At 35.7% G+C, this 27,179-nt stretch overlaps 1 protein-coding gene and 1 pseudogene across 3 annotated transcripts; one reads left to right on the top strand and one right to left on the bottom strand.

The window, feature by feature from the left end:
- Positions 1-3,229: 3,229 nt before the first annotated feature.
- LOC107796698 (aspartic proteinase 36-like) lies at positions 3,230-19,291 on the bottom strand. Of its 3 annotated transcripts, none has more exons than XM_075227685.1 (11): positions 18,886-19,291; positions 17,253-17,382; positions 16,841-17,088; positions 15,542-15,766; positions 15,283-15,445; positions 15,091-15,164; positions 13,585-13,672; positions 6,484-6,559; positions 4,545-4,616; positions 3,692-3,855; positions 3,230-3,611 (listed from the first exon to the last, which is right to left on the bottom strand). In XM_075227685.1, the coding sequence occupies exons 1-10, from the start codon at positions 19,101-19,103 to the stop codon at positions 3,698-3,700; spliced, it is 1,452 nt and encodes a 483-aa protein (XP_075083786.1). In that variant the 5' UTR covers positions 19,104-19,291; the 3' UTR covers positions 3,230-3,611; positions 3,692-3,697. The 3 variants fall into 3 exon arrangements, with proteins under 3 accessions (XP_075083786.1, XP_075083785.1, XP_075083784.1); XM_075227684.1 differs by having other exon boundaries at positions 3,230-3,608; XM_075227683.1 differs by having other exon boundaries at positions 3,230-3,855.
- A 6,706-nt stretch (positions 19,292-25,997) lies between these two features.
- On the top strand, positions 25,998-26,949 carry LOC107825875 (phospholipase A(1) DAD1, chloroplastic-like; annotated as a pseudogene).
- Positions 26,950-27,179: the final 230 nt, after the last annotated feature.

Below are 27,179 nucleotides of genomic sequence, written 5' to 3'. Positions count from 1 at the left end.
ATTTCTCCGCACCTGCGGAGACTGTCAAGTCCAGCTCTTCTCGCACATGCGCCTCAATCTTTGCATCTGCGGGCATCGCAGATGCGGAATTTTTCTCGCACCTGCGGCCCCTGGAACTCTTCCATTTTTCTGCTTCTGCGCTTGCCTCTCCGCACGTGCTCTCTCGCACCTGCGGTCTCTTCACCGCAGATGCGAAAATACCAGAAGCCTGAAGACTTAGCAGTAACACAAATCAAACTTTTAATCCGTTAAGCACCCGAAACTCACCCGAGGCCCCAGGGACCTCAACCAAACATACCAACCAATCCTAAAACACCATACGAACTTAGTCGAGCCCTCAAATCACATCAACTAACGATGAAAGTACTCATCGCACTATGAATCGAACTTATAAATTTCAAATCTTTCAACTTTTAAAACCCGTGCCGAAACCTATCAAATCAACCCGAAATGACGTCAAATTTTGCAGGCAAGTCCCAAATAATATAACAGAGCTGTTCCAACTCTCGGAATCGCATTCCGACCCAGATATCAAAAAGTTCACTTCTGGTCCAAATCTCCAAAAATTTAACTTTCGCCATTTCAAGCCTAAATCAGCTACAGACCTCGGATTTACAGTCCGGACACGCTCCTAAGTCTAAAATCACCCAACAGAGCTAATGGAACCGATGAAACTCCATTACCGAGCCATCTTCACATAGTTCCGACTAGGGTCAAAATCCTAAGACTTAAGCTTTTGTTTTAGGGACTAAGTGTCCCAAATCACTCTGAGATATCCGGTAACTGAATTCAACCACACACGCAAGTTAATACATATAATATGAAGCTGCTTAGGGCCTTATGCCGTCGGACGGGACTTAAATTCTCAAAACGACCGGCTGAGTCGTTACAATGACTATTGTTCGTTCTTTATGGGACTGCATAATTTTAGGATATTTAGGGTCGGACGCCCGAATTCGTGCAGATGGCGTGGACTATGAGCCCGTTTGGATGAGCTTCTTTTAAGTGACTTTTAAGCATAAGCCAATAAGTTAGGAATTCTAACTTTTGGCTTGTTTTTGTCATTCTAGCTCAAAAATAAGTGCTTAAAAGCATTTTTTTTTTTTACTTTATCCAAACACTAAAAAAATGGCTTAAAAGTTATTTTGGTTTAAAAGCCTAAAAATAAGCCAATCCAAACGGGCTCTAGCACACGAAAATCTGGAAATCGTCTTGAATTTCTGTTTTATGGCCCTAAAACGTCAAAAAACGAAGAACGCTCAAGGCAAAGTGATAACTATTATTCATAAGGTCATTTTTTACGGGCCCGCAAAATATTAGTTGATTCAGACCGGTCACCTGAATTCATGCAGATGGCGTGGACTATAGCACACGAAAATCTAAAAATCATCCTGAATTTCTATTTTATTGCCCTAAACGCAAAAACTAGGAACGGTCATGGCGAAACGATGACTATTATTCATTAGGCCGATATTGATGGTCCCGAAAAAATTAGGAGATTCGAGTCTGATCGCCCGAGTTCATATAAATGGCGTGGACTATATAGCATACGTAGATCTTAGAATCGTCCTGAATTCCTGTTTTATGGCCCTAAAACTCCACAAAACGAGAAACGGTCATGGTGAAGCGATGACTATTATTTATTAGGTCTTTTTTATGAGCCTGCAAAAGTTTAGGAGATTTAGGGCCGGTCGCCCAAATTCATGCAGATGGCATGGACTATATCACATGAAAATCTAGGAATCGTCCTGTATTCATGTTTAATTGCCGTAAAACGTAAAAAACGTGGAACATTCATGGAGAAGCCATGACTATTGTTCATTAGGACTTTTTTATGGGCCCGCAAAATTTTAAGAGATTCGGGGCCAGTCGCCCGAATTCATGCAGATGGCGTGGACTATAGCGCACGGAAATGGGAGAATCATCTTGAATTCCTGTTTTATGATTCTAAAACGCCAAAAAAATGAGGAAGTTCATGGCAAAGCGATTAATATTGTTCATTAGGTCATTTTTTATGGGCCTGCAAAATTTTAGGAGATTCTAGGCTGGTTGCCAGAATTCATGCAGATGGCATGAACTATGCACACGAAAGTCTGAAAATAGTCCTGAATTCCTCTTTTATGGCCTTAAAACGCCAAAAATGAGGAGTGGTCATGGCGAAGCGATGACTATTGTTTGTTAGGTCGTTTTTTATGGGACCGCAAAATTTTAGGAGATTCGGGGTCGGTCACCCGAATTCAAGTAGATGGCGCGGAATATAGCACACGAAAATTTGGGAATCGTCCTGAATTCTTGTTTTATGGCCCTAAAACGCCAAAAATCGAGGAACGATCATGGTGAAACAATGACTATTGTTCATTAGGTCATTTTTTTATGGACCCGTAATATTTTAGGAGATTCGGCGTTGGTCTCCCGTATTCATGCAAATGGCATGGACTTATAACACACGAAAATTTGATTTTTTATTTTTTTGCGGACTCCGATTGGCTTGAATTTTTGTATGTTCATATGAACTGGCGTAGTGATCAATTTCATCGGATCGCCATTACTTTCGGGTTCTTTTTAGGATTTTTGGGGTCATACAATATGAATTTTTGATTATTTTTTATTATTCACTTTTTTGTGTAAAAAAAATTGACAGACTCCGATTGACTTGAATTTTCATAGGTTCATAAGGTCACGAAACAGGAATTAATGATTAGGTCCATTTTTTCGTGTGTTTATATACATGATGATTTTTCTGGATTTGGATTACGGACTTTAATTGGCCTAAAAATTGGTGGATCCATCGGATGTAGTTCTTCTCCCTATCTTGTAAAGATAGAGATGCAGTTTCTATTTGAATATTACCACATACTAATAGATTTTAAAACATCAACCACATAGAAAACTCGCTCAGTTTGGTTTGAGATATTGTACGGGGAAAAAAACAAATTTCACCACAGGACAAACTTGACGTAAAAATTTAAATGGAAACTCAGGTATTGGTATTTTCCTACTTGCACAAGATACCAAAACCAAACTCATCATACAGCTTCGAAATATTTCATAGAAAAAGTTTTGAGACTTGTAAAATAAAAAACGTTTGAAGGAATTTCTAGTATTACTGTTCCTTGTAAACTTCCAGTAAACTGGAAATGAGGTAATCTCACAAGCTTATCACAGATATAGTTTTGCTACAAGCAGATATCAGATAAATATTTTAATACTTGTGAAGTGAAAAGTTATCTCCGTCTAACCTATAGGTCACGGGTTCGAGCCATAGAAGCAGTCACTAATGCTTGCAATAGGGTAGGATGTCTACATCACACCCCTTGGGGTGCGGCCCTTTCTCAGATCCTGCGTGAATGCGGGATACCTTGTACACTAGGCTGCCCTTTTTTTTTAAAGCAAAAAAGCTATTAAGACAATTTAATTCGTCAAGAAACTTGTGTTATAACAAGCGGAACACAGAAAATATATCCAGAGTTCTACTTACAGTATGCATTTTGCAACATAAGCCAGCTACATACAAAATGGAATTTTCTGTTAATCTGTTCTATATTTCAGCTTTGCTTTTGCAGTCCATTCTGAATGTAAAATATGCACACCCGGTCGACAGCCACAAGCTGCTGTATCAATACTTTGAAAAGTTATTTTCACAGTCAAACGAACAATTCTCGTCTCAGGTACACCAGAAGCTAATACTGACCAGATTTTACCAGTTGAATAGATAGTTGTGCAGCAGAACTACTAACAAAAAGAATATTGTTAGAGCCGTTTGAGCTGTCAAACTAGAACCACTTGACAGGGAGTGAGCACCTACTAAACGAACTGATCCAGTAATTTCGTCTTTTAATTCAATGCTTGATGAGCCTGAAATCAACCAAAACACATTTTTTGATGAGTTAATAGTGAATCAAACCTTTCCAAAGATATAAAAGATGTCATGACTCAAACACTGGACGAGCACTTCGGCACATATCAAAAGGTTAACGTGGGGATATGCACCAATGTAACTGATCTGTGATAATCAAGTTGCACTGCACATTGCTTCAAACAAAAGATTGACTTTGGGTGTGTTGCAACAGGTTTTTGTCAACTCAAATAGCCAGTTAGAAAATGTTCTTACAAAGTCACTGCGTGGCTCCAGAATTGAGTATATTTGCGGCAAGTTAGGAGCATACAATATGTGCGCTCCAACTTGAGGAAGATTATAAGAATTAGGAATGTTTCCTTTTCACTATGGGAAAGGTCTCGAATCCCTATGATTGTGTAAGTAGGAACGGAATTCTTTTTTTGCTTTTTAGGATTACTTGTAAACACTATTTACATGCTTGAGGGAATAATCAAGCAATTCATTCCCAAATTTTCTGCTCTTTTCTTTCTTTATAAGTACATAAAGATTTGCAATGAAATTATAGATCATTTATCTAGGTCAGTAGAGCCACTCTAGATTCAGCTGAAACTAAAACAAAGAGTAACACAAATTGAACAACAAAATTATCTAATTCCAATGTACCAAAATATATTGCAAGTATCGAACAGATATAACCTACACTTACAATTATAGTCGGTCCAACCAATGGCCTGGTTTTCAAGATCATACAAGACTAGCTTATTTGAGAGTACCAAATCTGCAAGCATCAGAATACCTCCAAGACTTTAGAAGAAAATGAGACAATAATGAAAGAATAATCTTTAAGTTCCTTAAGATAAAGAATCCAACCAAGGAAACATACAACGTAATTGAAACAATCCAGATGCACTTTAATCACTATTATCACAGTAATTGACCAATTCTAACAGACTTAGAAGAGCTGGAGAGAGAATTTGGGATTAAATCACAAAACGAGGTTGCAGAGCACTCTCACTTATTATCGTGAGTGCTAAATGCACATTTCTCAAATAGAAAGCACGCCCATGAACAATGTCATTTCCTCAGCCTAGGGTCTATTGGAAACAGCCTCTCTATCCTCACAAGGTAGGGGTAAGGTCTGCGTGCACACTACCCTCCTCAGACCCCATGGTGTGGTATAATATTGGGTATGTTGTTGTTGTTGCCCCTGAACAATGTCGGTTAATTTTTTAAAGATAGTCGTGTCAAATAGTTATTTAAATATAGTCCCCTCTTTCACAAAATAGCAGTAGTTTGGATATAAATAGTTGCCACTTCTTCCAAGAGGTCGCAATTTAGCTCTAAAATGCTGGTGTTGAAATTTCACAACTCAATTATTGTGAACGTCGTGTAAACCATGAAACAAACAAGTGATATTGCAGTCATAATCTTAGCCAGCTACCGTAAATGAAATGATTCAATTTTACAGCAAATACCAATTCATTAAAAAAAAAATACACACATACACATGAACTAGCATAAATTCCCCATCATTTTGTGGGCTTTCAGATGGTTTGGGCCTCTGAGATAGATCATATTAGTGCGAATAGTTCATAAAAAAGGTCACAAAATGGAGTTAAAGAAGAAATAATTACAGACAGCAAAGGGTGCACAATTCACAGAGATTCAACCATATGTTTGTCCGATTCATTTTAGTTAAAGAAAAAAGGAGGAAAAAGTAGTCAGCAAAGGACAAACATATAATTGATTATGATCTTTACTCTTCAACTACACAATTTAAGAGGAAAATCATACAAAGTTGCCTTATGACAGAAAATCCAAGGGCTATTTGGATGGAAGGATTTCTCAGACGATTCCAAATTCATATCCAAATCCTCGTTACCTGTTTAGCTGTAAAAATGAATTAATAGAGTTCACATGCGGACTTAAATCCTGATGGATTATGTCCTTATACGTATTTTTAAATGACTCCTTAGAGCTCGTAAAGACTGCCACCCTCATCACATTCAACTTGCTTGTCTCCATCCCAGTCTGCACTGAACTCCCGCAATCCAGAATGAATACAGGATGTAACCCCGCTCCCAAAAAAAGAAAAAGAAAACAGTGCCTCTCTTCCCAAACCATGTAGATCAGATATGTCTCTCTTATGTGTCTTTACTGGTGATAGGATGCAGCAGACATGATGCCCTCAGTTGGAAATTTTGTAACAATTGGGTCTTAGGAGGTTTCATTTTGGGTGCATAATCTGGTGATGGCAACTATAACGTATTAGACCTCAACTAAGTATGCAAAGCTTCTAGCTCCATCGTAAATGATATAAACAGTAAACTATTTTCTGGAAATTTTGCCATGTCAAATGTATACTGGAGCTGGAAATTTCTCAGTTTTAGTAGCTGTGAATGGTTTGTTATAATGCCCTGTAATGTAGCTCATATTAGTGCCTGTATTAGAAGCAGTACTTTTCTGCAGAATTCAAATTCACTTCACAAACCATTTTCCTGTCCAAATGCGATTTCTGATCTCTATTTTCTCTAAATACATTAATTTTGATATGTATGTATTCTAAATCAAAAACATACTCATTCAAACATAGCATGGTAGTCTTGACATTTGCAGTTACAAAAATAAGAAACAGATAAACATACCTCCGAAAAGCGTGAGGTTCCATTTATCCCTTGATTGAGTACCACTATTCTGCCATCCAATGCAAAATAAATCTTCCTAAAAGAGCATACAGAAATCAGATCTACTGGCAAATGTGATATTCTGCATAGAAATAATTCCCTTTAATACTCATCATTTACTTAGCAAACATGATGATGGAGATAGAATATTTTCTCTGAGAAAGTCAATTGACAGCTTACGCTATGACAAGTTCATATAAATATAGAAATCTGAGATATTATTTACTTTTGTTTACAACCCTAAGAAGGGAAAAGAAGGTCTTGTTAGTCCCGCCAATATTGCTGTATTTGTAAATAATAATTCTGGGAAATATAAGTTATCGTAATGAAACAGTAATTAATTCGAGCCCACTGAATTCACAGTGTTTCCTTAAGGAATTTAATCCCCTCCTAGTACCCAAGGTTATGGATTATTTCCTCCCATGATAGAACGAATCACACACTGGTGTAGCGGTACTTCAAACCCCAGTGTTTCAGCGAACACAAAGTTCGATAGCAAATCACACTTACAGTTGCTTTGTTTGAAGTTAAAACAATGCAGAACAAAGGAGTAGAAACTCAGAAAATCATATGGAAATGCTGAGAGGAAGGAGTGCAATGTATAGCCAAAGTTGAGCGTTTTCAGTTTGGTGCCTCTTTCTTCAACAGCTACTGCACATATTTATAGCAGTCAGCTTTGAAGATGAATGACCCTCCACCCTCCATGATGGAGCATGCACTAGCTTGTTTGTGGAGCAAGCACTTGGCCATGGTGGGAAGAGCATTAGGCGGCTGCTATTGCAGCTGGTGGTCAATACACGGATTGGAACATATCCGTTACAAATGCGGATAATCTTACGTTAATATTTACTATTAACAAATAAATTTGGTCCAAAAAATTAATCAATCAATCGATCATTTGACCAAATCCAAATCCAAATCCGAAGCCGAAGCAGAGCCGAGCAGAGCGACGACGACGACGGCGCGAGGCTTGCTTTCTTCTTAACTCTTTAAGAGTTACAAGAAGAGCAATTATATATATACCCACCAAAAATCTTTTCCTCTTCCAATATGGGACATGTCTCATTGTCAAGAGGGAGAAACTTAAAATTTTACTCAAAAATTTTATTTTTTCCTCCATTTCCCATTCACCCTCATTTTAAGACTATTTCATCTTAAATAACAAAAACCTCAACAATCCCCCACATGAATGGGGAATGGCTATATCACGGAAGTATGCATGGAAAAAACTGTGTGATCTGCAAGCAAGGATTAATCGCATCTGGATAAGTAGGTTTCCCTTTGAACTTTCCGTAGTGAACTTATGTCGGATATACTCGGTCAATCGGTAGATTTGATATCTTTGAACCGTCGATCTTTGGTGTATACCTAGACAAACATAAGTCACACAATCAACCCTTAACCGTTTTTGGTTCTCATTGTTGTGTTCGTTTCAGCCATGAACACCGCCTGGTTTCATAAGTGCGTAGAGAACTGGCCTTACAAAGTTCTCCTTGAAGCGGCTAACACTTCACACTTACATAGGTGATTCCTAAACGTGTCATCCTGTAGATACACTATTTGATATACCCCGTATCAAATTTAGAAATCATTAAAAAGCCTTAATACTTTATCCTTGGTACTGAACATTGTCTCATCACGAGAACGGACTAAAATTTCATTTGACAATGTTGAACCGTCATTAATGACTTTGTTTGATCTCCTTGAACCTAGATCTTGGGATCTCCAGTCTTCTAGGTAGAGTTACCGCCACAATGACTTGTTCTCGGCCATAGCCCCATTCCCCTTGATGATTTCTCAACTACCTCTCTAGTTAGGCCTTTTGTAAGTGGATCCGACACATTATCACTTGACTTTACATAGTCAATCGTGATAATTCTTTTAGAGAGTAATTGCCTAACGGTTTTATGTCTTCGTCGTATATGACGAGATTTACCGTTATACATAACGCTCCCAGCCCTTCCAATTGCCGCTTGACTATCACAATGTATGCATATTGGTGCCAACGGTTTGGACCAAAATGGAATGTCTTCCAAGAAATTCCGGAGCTATTCAACTTCTTCACCGGCTTTATCTAAGGCTATGAATTTAGCCTCCATTGTAGAGCGGGCAATACATGTTTGTTTGGACGACTTCCAAGATACCGCTACTCCACCAATAGTGAATACATATCCACTCGTGGACTTAGAATCAGTTGAACCGGTGATTCAATTTGCATCACAGTATCCCTCAATCACCGCAGGGAATTTACTGTAGTGCAAGTCAAAGTTCTGGGTAAGTTCTAAATATCCCAAAACTCGTTTCATTGCCATCCAATGAGATTGGCCTGGATTGCTCGTATATCGACTCACTTTACTTATAGCACAAGCTATATCTGGTCGTGTACAATTCATGATATACATTAAGCATCCCAACACACGAGCATAATCCAATTGTGATATGCTTTGGCCTTTATTCTTTGCTAATACAAGATTCACGTCAATTGGAGTCTTTGCAACTTTAAAGCTCAAGTGCTTGAATTTTTCAAGTACTGTCTTAATATAATGAGATTGTGACAATGCCAGACCTTGAGGAGTCTTATGGATCTTAATTCCCAGAATTAAATCAGCAACTCCCAAGTCTTTCATATCAAACTTGCTATTGAGCATACGCTTAGTAGCATTTATGTTGGCAATGTCATTACTCATTATCAGCATATCATCCACATATAGGCAAACAATGACTATGTGATTTGGAACATTTTTAATGTACACACATTTATCACATTCATTTATCTTAAAACCATTTGACAACATTGTTTGGTCAAATTTCGCATGCCATTGTTTGGGTGCTTGTTTTAGTCCGTAAAGAGACTTAACAAGTCTACATACCTTCTTTTCTTTACCTGGAACCACAAACCCTTCAGGTTGTTCCATGTAAATTTCTTTCACCAACTCTCCATTTAAGAAGGCCGTCTTAACATCCATTTGATGAATTTCAAGACCATACAGTGCAGCTAATGCTACTAACATCCGTATGGACGTAATTCTTGTAACTGGAGAGTATGTATCAAAGTAGTCTAGACCTTCTCGTTGTCTATACCCTTTGACTACGAGTCTTGCCTTGAATTTATCAATAGTGCCATCATCTTTGATTTTTCTCTTAAAAATTCATTTAGAACCCAAAGGTTTATTTCCAGGAGGAAGATCAACCAATTCCCATGTATGGTTGTTCAATATGGATTCTATTTCACTATTGACTGCCTCTTTCCAAAACAATGATTCGGAAGAAGTCATAGCTTCTTTAAATGTTTGAGGCTCATTCTCCAATAAGAAAGTCACAAAATCTGATCTAAATGAAGTAGACGTTCTTTGACGTTTACTACGTCTTGGATCCTCCTGATTACATATACTTTCTTTTGTTTCTTCCCGAAATCGTTTAGATCCTTCACCAAACGACTCATATTCCTTTTTATACGGATATATATTTTCAAAGAGCTCAGCATTATCTGATTCTATAACCGTATTATTATGAATGTCGGGATTTTCTGATTTATGAACCAGAAATCGATATGCTTTACTATTTGTCGCATATCCTATGAAAACACAATCAACGGTTTTCGGTCCCTATATTTACACTTTTCGGTTTAGGAACTTGCACTTTTGCCAAACACCCCCACACTTTAAAATAATTCAAGTTGGGCTTCCTTCCTTTCCATTTTTCATATGGAATGGATTGTGTTTTGCTATGGGGCACTCGATTTAATATTCGATTAGCCGTAAGAATGGCTTCCCCCATAAGTTCTGTGGCAAACCAGAACTTATCAACAAAGCGTTCATCATCTCCTTTAATGTGCGATTCTTTCTTTCCGTAATCCCATTAGATTGGGGCGTGTAAGGGGCTGTTGTTTGATGAATAATTCCATATTCTAAACATATTTCTTCAAAAGGAGATTCATATTCACCACCCCTATCACTTCTTATCATTTTTACTTTCTTGTTAAGTTGCGTTTCAACTTCATTTTTGTATTGCCTGAATGCGTCTATTGCTTCATCTTTACTATTCAGTAAGTAAACATAGCAATATCGAGTACCATCGTCAATAAAAGTTATGAAATACTTCTTTCCACCGCAAGATGGTATTGACTTCATGTCACAAATATCTGTGTGAATTAAGTCTAAAGGATTTGAATTCCTTTCAACTGACTTATAAGGATGTTTAACATACTTAGATTCCACACATGTTTGACATTTTGATTTTTCGCATTCAAACTTAGGCAGTACTTCCAAGTTAATCATTTTCCGCAAGGTTTTATAATTGACATGACCCAAACGTACATGCCATAAATCATTTGACTCAAGTAAGTAAGAAGAAGCTGAAATATTATTATTGTTTTTCACAACCATTACATTCAGATTGAAAAGACCCTCGATGAAGTAACCTTTTCCTACAAATATTTCATTCTTACTTATGACAACCTTGTCGGACACAAAAACGCACTTAAAACCGTGCTTAACAAGAAGTCCAGTAGAGACTAAATTCTTTCTCATTTCGGGAACATGAAGGACATTGTTCAAAGTCATGACCTTGCCAGAAGTCATTTTCAGAAATATCTTCCCATATCCTTCAACTTTTGTTGTTGAAGCATTTCCCATATAAACTGTCTCTCCGGGTCTAACAGGAGCATAAGTAGCAAAAGCTTCTCTAACTGCACAAACATGGCGAGTGGCTCCAGAATCAAACCACTACTATTTAGGATTTCCCACCAAGTTACATTCAGAAAGCATGGCACACAAGTTATCAACATCATCATGCTTTACTACCATGTTTGCTTGACCCCTTTTCTTGTCTTTCTTCGGAGCACGACACTCCGTAGATTTGTGTCCGATTTTCCCATAGTTGTAGCAGTTTCCACTGAACCGCTTCTTGCTTGGGTTGTATTTCGGAACAGAAGCCTTCTTCCTCTTTTTGTTATCTTCAACAACATTTGCTCCCATTATTGTTGAATTTCCACGGCCTCTCCTTTCAGCAGCTTTATTGTCCTCTTCGATTCTCAACCGAACAATGAGATCTTCAAGGGACATTTCCTTTCGTTTGTGTTTCAAATAATTTTTGAAGTCCTTCCACAACGGAGGCAACTTCTCAATCATTGCTGCTACTTGGAATGCTTCATTGATGACAAGACCTTCAGCAAGTAGATCATAAATAATCACTTGCAATTCTTGGACTTGGGTAATAACAGACTTGCTATCTACCATTTTGTAGTCCAAAAATTTTTGCGGCAACGAATTTCTTTCATCCCGGCATCTTCAGTTTTATATTTCTTTTCAAGCGCATTCCACAATTCTTTTGACGTCTCCACGCCACTGTATACATTATACAGATTATCATCCAGTCCGCTAAGAATATAATTCTTGCATAAAAAATTAGAATGCTTCCACGCTTCAATCACGACAAAACATTCATTCTCTGGAGTTTTATCTGGCAGATCAGGAACATCTTCCTTGATGAACTTCTGTAGACATAACGTAGTTAAGTAGAAGAACATCTTCTGCTGCCAGCGCTTGAAATCAATCCCGGAAAATTTTCCGGGTTTTTCTACCGGTGCCAACGCCGGTGTTCGGCTTGTCGATGCGTTGTCAGTCACCGTCGGAACAGCTTGGTTTTCGTTTTCAGTCGTCATTTTTTCTATAAAAGAATGACATAAACAAACGTTTAATAAACGTTTTCAAACTGGAGTAAAAATCACGTAGATTTTAATCTCCAACAAAACGCCACGGGCTTTACTCTACAAAACGGGAGTACACAAAACCACAAAGGTTTTAGTTTGCAGAATAATAAGAATAACACAAATACAGAAATAAATATTAAATTCCTTAAGATTGTTAGTCCCGCCAATATTGCTGTATTTGTAAATAATAATTCTGGGAAATATAAGTTATCGTAATGAAACAGTAATTAATTCGAGCCCACTGAATTCACAGTGTTTCCTTAAGGAATTTAATCCCCTCCTAGTACCCAAGGTTATGGATTATTTCCTCCCAGGATAGAACGAATCACACACTGGTGTAGCGGTACTTCAAACCCCAGTGTTTCAGCGAACACAAAGTTCGGTAGCAAATCACACTTACAGTTGCTTTGTTTGAAGTTAAAACAATGCAGAACAAAGGAGTAGAAACTCAGAAAATCGTATGGAAATGCTGAGAGGAAGGAGTGCAATGTATAGCCAAAGTTGAGCGTTTTCAGTTTGGTGTCTCTTTCTTCAACAGCTGCTGCACATATTTATAGCAGTCAGCTTTGAAGATGAACGACCCTCCACCCTCCATGGTGGAGCATGCACTAGCTTGTTTGTGGAGCAAGCACTTGGCCATGGTGGGAAGAGCATTAGGCGGCTGCTATTACAGCTGGTGGTCAATACACGGATTGGAACATATCCGTTACAAATGCGGATAATATGGGACAATGTCTCATTGTCAAATCCAAATCCGAATCTGAATCCGAATCCGAAGCCGAAGCCGAGCCGAGCGAGCGACGACGACGACGGCGCGAGGCTTGCTTTCTTCTTAACTCTTTAAGAGCTACAAGAAGAGCAATTATATATATACCCACCAAAAATCTTTTCCTCTTCCAATATGGGACAATGTCTCATTGTCAAGAGGGGAAAACTTAAAATTTTACTCAAAAATTTCATTTTTCCCTCCATTTCCCATTCACCCTCATTTTAAGACTATTTCATCTTAAATAACAAAAATCTCAACAGGTCTGATAACAAACAAATCCACTCAGATATCTCACATATCATGTAGCTGAAATAGTTCTAACGACAAAAGGGGAGTTGCCACCTAATTCACAGCAGAAGTAATCAGAACTCATCTACTCTTCGAAAATTACACAATTATGAAACAATTCACATTCCACCCTCCAAGTTCAAGCAATTTATAAGAGTGGTCAATGGTCCGACACTACTAACCTTATGTGATAATTTGACAAATTCATATTACATAAGACCAAAAAGCTCAAAACCACAAGGCTAAGCAAAACAATACTGAGAGTTAAAACTAACTCGTGAAAAAACATACTTACATATGGGAATAGATACTCGCGGGGTCTAACTCTTAAAGAAAGAGAATTTTCAAAATGAAAAGTGACTTGAGGGAATCCATCATTAACACTGCAATAGTTAGAGGCAAAAGTTATTGCATTTGGACATCTTTTTACCTGGAGAACTAAAAATAGTTGTAAAATACAAGAATCATAAGAGAAACATCTCAAGAAAAATAGTTTCCATAAAAAGGGAATAAAAGAGGCAAGGAATTGTGACGCTTACAAAGTTCATTCCTCCACGTGGACCTCCACCGGAAACAAATCCCCCGTATAAGATAATCTTTCTCATTCTGTTTTTTCTTTTGATAAGTTTACTAGCAAATTTTTTAAGGCAACTAGTTAAATACCCGCACCATAAGTTAAGCGTCTTCATATTCAAGTGGACCAATATATCAGAAAGTAAATTTCCATAGCTGTTTTACTTCACATAGTTGCCAAACTAATCAGTTCACTAATTCTGACTAGTAGTGGTAGTCTGTAATAAAACCAACATTCAAAAAGTTTGGTTTTGTAGGAATACTTTCCAAGCAAAAGACTATGTTGGGCTAGGTTCAAAACCAAGGCATGGATGCAAAATTAGTGAAATATGTGTTGCTAAAACCATGATCTTTACAACTGGAACAAGACAGAATAAACAGAGAGCACAACTGCTTTACATGCTCTAAGATCTTTATCCCGCATAATGATCATCATCATACCAAACACCACCATTGAAATAACTTTATTGCAAAGCCAAATTGACAGTTATTCTAGTAACTTGATTGCTAGTCTTTTATAGGTTCCAAGTCAGTATAATAAAGGACTTCTGATTCTTTTGACATATATTACATTGCTAATCTTGAATTATCATGCACATTATGCTAGGCGTCACATGAATCAGTGCAAATTGCTCGACCTCATTTTATTTCCACTAGTTTGATACAAGAGTGGGTTGCTCTAGTGGTGAGCACCCTCCATTTTCAACTAAAAGGTTGTGAGTTCGAGTCACCCCAAGAGCAAGGTGGGGAGTTCTTGGAGGGAGGGAGCCGAGGGTCTATCGGAAACAGCCTCTCTACCCCAGGGTAGGGGTAAGGTTTGCGTACACACTACCCTCCCCAGACCCCACTAGTGGGATTATACTGGGTTGTTGTTGTTGTTGTTGTTGTTGTTGTTGTTTGATACAAGAATTTGAATCAATGCATTTATCAATTTTCAGTTCATCTTGAGATAGAATTAGCCATCGTATTCCACCTCTTGCGAACAACATCTTGGGAATTAGAGTATAACTGATAGCATGACGGCACTTTAGAATCCAATTGCCACTGCTTCAGAATAAACACGCTTGAAGCACAAAGCAGCAGCTAAGTTATCCTTCTTAAGGATGTTGATTGAGAAATTGAAAGAGTAACATGATGAAATAAAGAAGAAACCACAAGTTAGAAAGACAACGTAACGTCATGCACTTACAGAATGCGTAAAGAGATGAGTGCTCAGTATGCTCCATACCTTCCAGAGTATTCAAAGCATGTATACTCATCACGAATTGTACGCAATTTCAGATCAGGTTGCCAGGAGAATATCTGGCAGAAGTGAAGAAATACAAACATGTCAATTATTTTAGGTACAAACATTTATATCTATTTCTGATTCAATTAAGTGGCCTCCAAAAAGACTAAACGAACTATAGTAGCAAACTACCTTTTTCACTAGTGGGCCATAAATCACCTCAGGAAGATAAGCCAATGTTGTTCCACTATCAATTATTACTCCATTGTCCTCTCCATTCATACGTACATCAACAGACAGGTTTAGAAACTGATAACCAACTTCAACTGCCTTCATATTGACATTGTAATGTGGCCTAAGAATAAAGACAATTTAAAGTATTTAAATCATTACAATTTTCTCAACCACAAGCTAATCAAAAGCTTCATATTCTAGTGGAAAATTTACATACTGATTAGGTACCAAAGGAGTCATGTTTACTTTTGGTTGCACAACATCCCCAATGGCAAAAATACCACCACCATTCACACCATCTAAGCAGTGTGCAAACTTTTTCGTCACTCTTCCAGATGAAGCCAGCTGGGAAAGCATGGATGAATTTGATTTCCCAAATCCAAGAACCCCATCAAGAGCTTCATCAGAGGAATTCAGATCCCCAGATTGTGAAGCACCACACCTCCGAGAATACAAGGGAAAACATCAATAAACTTATCCAAGAAAGAAAAGAGAAAGAATAACAACAAACGGAATAAAAGATAATGGTGTCACCAGAGCTTGGCTCAACTAACGCATAATTATTGGAACCAAATGAGAAACAAACAAATGTAGTTGGCTCAGTGGCAGTCGCAAATCATTGACCATGAACAAGAGCCCAAATGGAAGCTTTTATTTGTTTGGGGCCTTTAGATTTAAAATAAATAATTTTGGCGAAAGGCTACAAGATTCAAAGATTGAAGAAAAGTAACAAATTTTATTGCAAGGAGAAAAAACACAAAATATCTAACAGTCTGGGTCTTGAAACCTGGCAATGGAGGAAAGGCAGCTTATAGAAGCTGTGACCATTCTAGATATCTTTTATCCTTATGTTAGTTCAAAGAAGAAATGGACTAGTTGATTTACTTACCCAATGAAGTTAATCCCTTGCCAGACACATATATAGAATAATGAAAACAATCCTTGTCACCTTGTTTATCAGTACAACTAGAAGATAGGCAAATACAATTTTACCTAATCCATTAATTCTTCCCTTCCAATTATAGAGGGATTGGGTAATGAAGTCGGATGATATTATAAAGAAAATGTGGAAGGGTCAGGATCCAACTTTACATTGCCTTCGTACCTTTCTAGCAGACCAAACAAAGGAAATTGACTTTTACTCCCTTTTACTTCTGCTCCCCTTACATAACTACCTACCATCTCAGACCCCAACTAATTAAAAGTTTTAGATTTCTGAAATAATGAAAATGCTCTTGGAAACTTCAGCTTCATCAGATAGACAAAAGGAGGAAGCAAAACCAATTCCAGATGAAACGGTTTCATTGGATTTTGATAAATTAATATACAGCAAGGTCATAAATTTGCAAGTGCTGTAATGATGGAAGAAGTGCACTCTCAAGGATTTTTTCGAGCATGAGAATCATGTAAGATCACCTAGTTAAATTAAATGTTTAACAAGTCAAATGCTGGATTGAGGATTATAAGAGCTACAGAAATATTCTTTCGCTCGCATGTTAGATAACATACATCTTACCCAAAAATAACACTCCCATTTGATGATTTAGTTTGGAGATCACCTGACACCTGATCATATTGGACAACATCCTCCACAAAGTAGCCCCTACTATAGCTTCCATCTCCATAAACTTGACCATAAGTACAAGAAGTATTACCATAGCAGCCTGATACTGAACCTCTGTCGATGTCTTTGCAAAATGAGTGACCACAAACAATGAGTTTACCAGTGAGAGAATCCCTTGGATTGTAGAGTGTTAGCTCCAGCTGCCCAAAAACAATTCAGATAAAAAAGGACAGAATAGAGCATCAACGAAGAATTGTTTTACTTTCAAGAGCAATTCATATACTGAGAATAAATGTATAGACACAAAATAAAAACATAAACATACATATACACATATGTCAGTGTGTATTTAAAAGAAACATACACCATGATAGCCTCTTCTGGGGCATTCTTGACACGTAATGCAGTTAACCCACATAATGTCACTTCCTGTATCCACTTGGACATAATAATTAGTTGGAGGTGTTCCAATCCCAATCTTAGCATAATAAAGCCTATAATAACAAAAGATCCAGGAAATGATTTCAATAGCAGCACAAACTGACTCCATACGGTAACAAACTGTCATTTTAACATATATAAAATTGATTGTTTGTAAGCCACATAAAGTTGCGTGAAGAGAGATTTTCATCAATTTATCCAAATAATGAAACAAACTAACTGACAATGTAATGAGCTTAAATTTATCATTCAAACATGGAATTTAGAATATTCTCCAATTAGCCGAGATCTAAGCATCTTCTGGAAATTATTAAGTCAGCACATGATAGGCTTTGCCAAAAGCTGACATTGAGAACATAGCCAATTGATAATTCACGCAAACTCTTTTACTACAACAAAACTTTGATAAACAGTATTCTATCTTGGATGATGCACAAATAGAATAAGCAGACCTACCGACATACATATATATATATATATATATATATAAACACACAGGGACGCATATAAGAAAACGGATGATATGTATACACAGGCGGATTCAGGATTTGAAATTTATCGATTCAAGTTCAAAATTCTACCACAGATCATTTGATTTACTCGGTTCGAAATCTATTATTTGAACTAATTTAGTGGATTTTTTTAACTTGTATACTACATCTGCCCCTGTCTGTAAATAGCTGCTTATAGTGACAAGGTGAGATACAGATATTAAATCACTCAACAGCTCTACTATATGTTTTACAGCTCTTTTCCAACAATACAGAAAGCATCGTTTCAAACACTGCAAAATAAGAGAAGTACAACTACAGCACAATGTACCACACCATGTACACAAAATACATATATTTATACTCGTGCTTCAACTGCTTTATATATGTGAGATTAAGTTATATACACCGTCAGCGAAACCCCTTAAAATTTGGGATTTTTAACTTCGAAAAAATGGCAGGTTAATTGCTAACTGCTTTATATACCTAAGATTAAGTTATATACACCATCACTGAAGCTTCCTTAAAGTTTGGGATTTATAATTTTGAAAATAAGGCAGGTTAACTGCTACAACAGGTAAAGCAGTGTTATCAAATGCGAAAAGCGCAAAAAAGCTCTAAGGTCTGTTGGGGCTTTAAGCGCAAATAAAGCATGGGCTTTAATAAAGAAAGGCGCATATGGAGAAAAACTACAAATATGTATCTGTAGTCCAAGGCTAATATCTATAATCATGAATACCAAATATATGGACAAAGAAATTGAAGAAAATTTACGATAAAGTGAAATATCAAACTGTTTAGTGTCGCATCTTCCGGAATACGCTCGTTTTTAGGAAAAGTATGTCTTAGAGCCTTGATGACAACACTGAAGTACCCATTAAGCGAGGTGAAGCGCTCAACATGTTTTGTTTAAGCGCGCCTTTGATAACACCGAGGTAAAGGTGATATGATAGTAAGAATTCGCAGTATGTATAACTTAAACTCTATATACATATGCATATATAGTCAGAATTACACGCATATACCCAATTTAATAATAAACCGGAGTAAAAAGGAAAAGCAGACCCGACGGAATCAGGACGGCCAATGCCGCCGATAGGAAGGTCAATGCCGGCGAGGATTCTGAGGTGGCGCATTTCATCATGAGCTTTTAGGGCACGTAAATTCCTTTCCGACCCGGAAAATTTATAATTCACTTTGATCACTCCTTCAATTCCCCCATTTACACTCCAAACAAGTATAAGCACGAACAACGTGACGTATCTCCAATCGAATTTTTCCATTCTGGTTACTTCTCAAATACTGGAATTTTACTACTTTTTAAATTAAGGGTGAAAACGATGATTAGAAAATTAAACAGAAATGGAAGAGAGAAAGGAAAGAGACGCGGTGCATGTAATGTTGTGTTCTTATAGTAGCTGCCCACTGATTTAATTAATTCTCTGTTTGGAGTGGAGGGAAAGGGAAATGAAGGATAATTAAAGGGATGGTGTTTCTCTTTTTCTTTTTTCTTTTTTTTGGTTCTATTTTGTTCGGAAATTAGGGAAGGGAGAATTAAAAAAGAGATAATGCTTTTTCTTTTTTTCTTTTTTTTCTTTCTTTCCCTTTAGTTGTCTTGTATTATAGTTATACGTCCAATTTGTATAGCACAATTCATATTTTGAGTGTCAAATCTTTTAATTTTAATTAAATTTAAAAATAAAACCTTTATGTATTTTTTTGGAATAAATTTATATATCTGAAAATTACATAAAGATTACTATGTATCGAAATAATTAATAATTTAAAATATCGAAAAGACATATAAAAAAATATTACCAAAAAAAGTTTATTTGATTCTCGAAATTAAAATACCGCTATATAAATTAGGATGGAAGAATCACTAAGGAAAAACTAGAGAAAACTTTGACCTATATAATTGAATTATAGAGTATAAAATTCACTTGTAGAATTTGAAACGTCACAACAATGACTATTTTCATAGACAAGGCCGGAAAGTGGCAAGTGAGCACAATTTTAACCATAAATTACAAAGCTTTCTTGGGTTGAAGAAGGCGTAAATCAATTAACGATTGACAATTGTAATGTATGAGGATTAATACAGAGGAGAGGACTCTGCTCTTGAACGATAAGACCAAAGCTTACTTTTTGAAAGTGTGTTATAGCCTTTTTGGCCAAGTTTCTCAAAGTTAAAAGTATTTTTTTTTTTCAAAAAATATTTTTTTCAACAAAAAAAAGTGCCTTTTTTTTTTAAGTCGAAGTATTTGGTCAAGCTTTTAGAAAGAAAAAAAAACTTTTGAGAAGAAGCAGAAGCAGTTTTGAAAAAGTAGAAAAAAAATAGTTTCTCTCCAAAAGCACTTTTGAGAAAAATACACTTAGAAACAGTTTTTAAAAGCTTGATCAAACAGTAATTGCTATTCAGAAGTATTTTTTAAATTAATTAGTCAAATATAAATTACTTCTCACCTAAATTACTTTAAAAAAAAAAATACTTTCTATTTTTTGCATATTGACCAAACATGCTAGTAGTAAGAATTGTCACATATTGAAACTTCGGGAATTCTCTTAAGCAACAGTTGAGGTTCTTCAACTGTGTGTGTCATCAACATGCTTGCCTAGCATATAAGATAGGTCATTTTAGTAAATTTAACTAAGCTGGTTATTTTGATTGGCCCATATTTATAGTTACTGTAGCTGCTTCAATGTTTTATGTTTGTCAAGATAGTTTTGCCCATGGATGATGCATTTTACACGTCATTCATAACAGTATGACGCATTTTCACTTTTCTTTTATAATCCTGCAAGTGGCGCTGAGTTGTAAGCTTTCAAAGCATTTCTTCATGGTTATATAGCCACGTGGCTTTTGTAGTCTTAAAAAGCTACTGGCTTCGGTTAACTTATATTCACTTTTTTTAAAAAATTTAACTTGTATTCACTTTTTTTAAAAAAATTAACTTGTATTTACTTTTTAAACAACTTCAGGCTTCTTTCTCCTCCTCCTTCTCCTCCTTCGTTAATAGTTGTACCCTCTCTTATTCATCTCGTTTCTTTCTTTCCTCTTTTATTTTCTCTTTCTTTATTTATTTCTATTAATTTTGGCTCTTTTGAAACTTAAGATCGCCGATTTTTCAAATATCTTATATGGAGCGTAGTTATATATTTATACAGCGTGAATATTCTATCATATTTATTTAACCTATGGGTTCGGTCAAATTACTATTTTTCCCTCAAAAATAAAACTTCATGCCTCTTCATGTCGAAAATATTTTTCATTCTTTAATCTTTGAAATGAACAACATCAATTACTGCTAATCATGATCTATTAAATTCATTGTTGTTTAGAACTTCAGCTTCAGCAAATATAAACAAAAATTTTAACTCCTAGAATGCTGAACTTCAGCAAATACAAAACAAATTTAAGCCCTGAAGTTCATCACAAACAGAACAAAGTTTCAGCTAAAACATGCTGAAGTTCAGCAAATGCAGAACAAAGCTTCAGCTAAAACATGCTGAAGTTCAACAAATACAGAATAAAGTTTCAGCTACTAGAATGCTGAAGTGCAACAATTACAAACAAAAACTTCAGCCAAAACATGATGTTACGTTGTTTTATTGAACTGAAGTTTGCCATTTGCACTATGAACTGAAGTTTGCCATTTGCACTATGAACTGAAGTTTGCGTGATTGCCTTTGCAAGTCAGGCCAAACTTCATGCAAAAATATCTGAAGTTTTGCTACACTTCAGACAAAACATTCTGAAGTTCAAACTTCAGACATAAATTTTTGCTACTTCAGGCCCGTATGTCTGATGTTACGCAAAAAGTAGGTACGCTTGCAATTTCTTTTGTAAAGCGGGTATAAATTAAAAGGTGACCCAAAAAGCGGGTATAGATGCAAATCCCCCTTCTCCGTATGACTACCATTATCTAGCTTACAAAAAAGCAAAATTCACAAAAGCAAAGAAAATTAAAATAAATAAAGAAGAAATTTTAGAAACAAAACTAAAAAATTGAAGATAAAGGAATACAAAGGAAAACACTTGGACGCTCCATTAATACAGGTAATGCAAACTGCAAATGTAAAATTAAATGTTTGCAAGCCTTAATCGCTAACTTCAAAATCTCACATTCTAACTTGAATTTTTTAATGTTGCATCATAATTTTAGACGTAAAGCTTTACGAACTATATAAAGACCAAATTCTAGATAAACTATTATTGGCATATAAGGGACAGCTAATATTAGTCTAACAGGATATTAATGAAATTTATAAGAAATTTTGTAAATTAGCCAATAAGGGAAAGTTCTATTCAAGAATGAGTGAGTGGTTTGGTTAGCAAGAAAAGTGAGTTTGTTGGAAATGTATAATAGAGACAATTTTTTCGTTGGTTCTTATTTTTATTTTATTTTCATTTTCTTCCTTTTTTTTTTTTCTATTTAAAGGTCAATCAAAAATACAAAGATAAGAATATATATGACTATTTCTAGACTAATAAAATATGAGAAAATAACTAGACTTTAATTAAATGTTACCAAGGAAAATACAAAAGTCACTAATTTGTTTATTAAAAACTAAATTAAAAGAAGATATATTTTTTTTGTAAATTTTATCTTTCTTTTGAAAATGAAAACCAAACTTATATCTAAAATGCGATTTTATTTTTGTAATTTTCACGAGTAAAACTTACTAGAAATATAATAAAAATCTACCTCGCAGTTCAACAACTTGTGATATCAGATTATTTATCAGTGAGTTCAACTTGTGATAGTAGGTTATTTATCTCCTTTTTTTACCATATTACCAATTACCTATCATATGAATTCACCTATAAGATCTGATTATATAAATATCTTTTTATACTATTTGAAATGCATAGAACTTAAACTCAATAAAATATTGAGGTATAGTACTAGTTTCTGATCACGTATATTGCACGTGTATATTATCTAAATTGATATTAATTTTTTTAAAAAAATATATTTTTAAAATATGTACCTAACCATTACAAAAATAAACATAAAAGACGTGCAAGCTCAAAATCATGAACTGATTTCATTTTAACCAAATATCATCTGAACATGCGAAGGTGAACAATTATATTTTACAATAAATTGTTTGATGGTTAGATGAACAATAATATGTGTGATGGTCACATCACCAAGGAGCCTCTGAAGCTTTATTTTATTCCTCATAAGTCATAACCAAGACAATATGCCTTGCCATGATTCAGTTCATTATATATTGCTCATTAAACATATATATCTAATATGCATCCTACATTATATATTGGGTGAAAAGGACAGCAAATAATATATCACAAAAATTAAGTCAAAGATCAAGCAAAAGTTATTCAAAAAATATGTAGATCTATTTTACCTCAAACAAAATTCTAACTCTTGAATCCGATGATCTCAATTAGTATATGCATGTGGAAAGAATGAAGAAATAGGCATGCTATTCTTATTTCAATGGCCTAATATTCAAGACATGCGGCTGCATAAACTGAAGCACCAGCTGTATTGGGCAATCACACTTTTCTTAAATATTGTAGTTCTCTAGTTTTTTGGTTATTACTGCCATTACACTACATAAATGATATATTGATACCATTGTCTCTTCATTTGCTCTCAGGCTTAGGTCCTTTGAACTTTATCTGTAACTACTCAAGTGTACATATTTCTAGAATTGTATAATAATGGCACGTTGAAAGAGATTCAATTGCTTTTAATATATATTGAATTAGAAATTGCAACTCTTAGAGTTATTCATATTTTTATGTAACGCAGAGAATATCAGTTAATGCCTTGGTTTATGAAAGAAAGGAATTTTTTTTTAAGGGTATTATAGTCACTCAGTTTTTAATGGTCAATTTAGTAATTCAAGTTTGATATTTGAGGTTTCCACTTTTTAGCATAGTATGTATGTATATGTATGTATATATAATGATTGATGAATATTTGAGTGAAATTTTACTAGTGGAATTTGGGGGGGGGGGGGGGTAGGGCGAATGCCAAAACCATGGTCTTAGGAGCCAATGCCAAAACTTTGGACTTAGATAAGTAGTGAAATACTATGACTACAGCCTACAGGGAACGCTCACCTTGGACCGCATATTCCACCAAATGGTCGGAGCCAAACCACTCTTGACTCACTACACGCTTTATATACTCGTTTCCTATTACTCTTCAATGGTGGTCAAGACATTTTTAAAACTACAAGAATTTAAATATTTAATAAAGAGTATTTTGGTATTTGTCAAATCCTTTTTTCTTTTTCATTTCGTACCTAAAGAGACTTATCTAGTTAACATAAAAGTATGCGTGGGGAAACTCTACTTGTATGCTATCCAATTTCATTTCGAGTTTAAGTTATATATCGGTTAGGGTAAAAATCATTCTTACGCTATTAGATCACTCAAAAAATATTTATAGATAAGCCTCAATAAATATGAAATTTTTAATCATGCGAGTAAGACAAATTACTTGTTACCGCAGATGAGCAAATACTTTTATCTGCACTTCTTCTTGAGAGCAGAGATAATTGTCCCCTAAGATGATGCACACTACACTAGCTAACAAACCACTAAGCGCGACATTAAAGCATATTGAGAGTAGAGATAATTGTCCGGTGTATAAATTAAATTCATTCTAAAATCTCGAAAAGTTGCAAAATAAGTCCTCTACAACATTGGCTTAGCTAGGTTCCCTCGTTCAAACTTTAAACCATTAAATAAACTTTTTTTTATGAATTTGTGCACTAAACTTTTTAGATCAAACTACACAACATTTAGCTAAACAATTTAAAAACTTTTAATAGAATTATAATTTTATATATCAAAATTAAAATAATATTAGATATTTTACTAATAAAAGTAAGCATAAAACTAAAGGAAAGAGAGAGTTGAGAGGATTTGTAGTTTGTAGAGAGTTTTTGTTGAAGAATATAATTTTTTGTAGAGCTTGACTTTTAAATTATAAAATTTATTTAAGAAATAACTTTTAGTTAAAAAATTTAATTTTAACATTAGTTGTTTATTTCTACAAAAATTTTAAGACTTATTTTGTTAGAAAAATTTTTAGATAGAAAAAGAATCAAAGAAACCATATATGGTGGTCTCCGTTTAGTTTTGGCAAATAAAATAGATAAAATTGTGAACCCGTAAAATAATACGTCACTTTGAACACTCTGCATCATTCAACTATATTAATGATGTTCAAAATAGAATATATAATTATATCAAATACTCTTAATATTTAATTTATATATGCAATATAATCTTTCGACATAGGGCTGCTACCCCACTGCTCTACAACGTTTTTTTAGTTAACGCAGTTTGTCCCTACCTATCCAGACTAATACATATCCCATGAAACTCAATGCACCGTCCGAGCCCCAATTCTCCTCTTATCATATATAGTCCTCTGACTTCTCATAGAAAACATTCTGCCCACTGTCCCACCACCCACTATAAACTTTTGGCATTAGTTTAGTTTGGCGCATGTAACATGGGACTGTTCCATCTATATCTATAAATTCTGTCATTTGAGTACTGCAGCAAAAAAGGTTACTACATTAATATTATTACTACACAATATATAGCCTCATCCACATTCCAAGAATCTGTAATACCAAACCCAATGACAAACATGAGGCTCTTAGCCTATCGATGCTTCGACTTTGACATGTTTGTTAGGATTGAAATAATCAGGTCTCATGCGGAATCTAGCAAAGTAAATATTGAACGACGATAAATCAGACAATAAAAGAGAAATATATCAAAAGAAACACAAATATTTAATGTGGTTCGGTTAATTGACCTACGTCCACGGCGAAGATGAGCAATCTAATATATAAAAGAGAGTACAAAATATCGAGAGAACAACCTCACGAAAAGGCAAACAAAAGTGACATACTAACACTTGTCCTATAAAGTTCCCCCCTAAACACGACTCTCAAACCTCTTATGGCTACATTGAGGATGTTGCTGAATGAGAAGGAAGAATACTCAATTTATAGAAGCCCAAACCTTTTCCTACAAGAAAAGAGACTAGCCAAACATGAAAGATTTATAATTTTATTCTATAAGAAGGAAAACTCAATTATAGTAAATATGTTGCTCTTTCTTTCGAAAGATAAAAAAATCAAATATGGTAAGAAAATAAGAAAAACACCTAACAATGTCGCCACCCAAGTATGCCACATGTCTTTATTCGAAGAGTTTCATGCTGACGAACTGTGGACTAGCTACAAGAGCAGATGCAAGGTAATCAAGAACCTCTACGCCACGCGTGCCGTTCAAATGGAGAAAAAGGTTCTCAAATTTGGTATTCCCACAATCCAGCTGGACCAGTTACGTGGCAGTTCACGATGACGAGGAGGAGATCACCAGGCTCGGGCACGGTGACGTGGTGATTGCTTATCGAATGAAGTACCGCCACCTCATCCGAATGACTCGAAAATTTACGTGCCACGTTAACTTATTTACCGGATGACATGGCACCTAAAAATTACGATCAACCCATGGTACAAAGTGGATTGTTGAGCTTGTACACGATAGAAAAACGAATGTGATCATTAATTAGAGAAGAAATTGACAACATTCTTAATGCCTAATTATAAAGACGTGCCATTAAGTATAACTGTCACGGGCCACAGTCTTGGAGCTGCCCTTGCAACATTAACAGCGTACGATATAACTACAAAATTTGGTCACGCACTTAACAGTCATATCATTTGGAGGGCTTAGAGTAGGTAACAAAAGTTTTAGATGCCAATTGGAGAAAAGTGGTGCAAATGTTCTCTCATTGTCAACTCCGACAATCCAATTACAAAAGTTCCGAGGTTCGTGATCGACAAGATGATGATGTGGGGTAAAAAGGTGACTGCCCACGTGGCAACGACGGGGCTGCCAAGCTGGCTTCAAAAATGCATGGAGGATGCACAATGGGTATATGCTGAGGTAGGCAAAGAACTTAGATTAAGTAGTAAAGACGACTACAAAATTAGCAAAGCTGGAGACGTTGCCACGTGTCATGATCTCAAGACGTATTTGACTTGGTGAATAATTTTGTAAGTGAAAAGGATGTACCGAAGAGAGAGCAACAAGAAAGAACAGCGGCTTTAGTTTGACAAATCTTTCTTTACTCTGTACAGAGAATAGGGATAGGAAAGAGGATCACACGTGAGTCTTCTTGAAAATCCACACCAAAAATGTGTGAGGTGAAAAAAATGTACAAAGATTGCACGTACTTTTTTTTATCTTTTGAGAAAGGGTTCGTAATCGATGAAGATGATGTGACATAAAAAGGGACCACACACGTGGCGACAACGGGTTGCCAAGCTGGCTTCAAAAATGCATG

The sequence above is a fragment of the Nicotiana tabacum genome, chromosome 13 (genome assembly GCF_000715075.1).
Source record: "Nicotiana tabacum cultivar K326 chromosome 13, ASM71507v2, whole genome shotgun sequence".
In the NCBI taxonomy this organism is placed as follows: Eukaryota; Viridiplantae; Streptophyta; class Magnoliopsida; order Solanales; family Solanaceae; genus Nicotiana; species Nicotiana tabacum.
The sequence above is the reverse complement of the archived record's forward strand: the minus strand, read 5'-3'. Positions and strand labels throughout refer to the sequence as shown.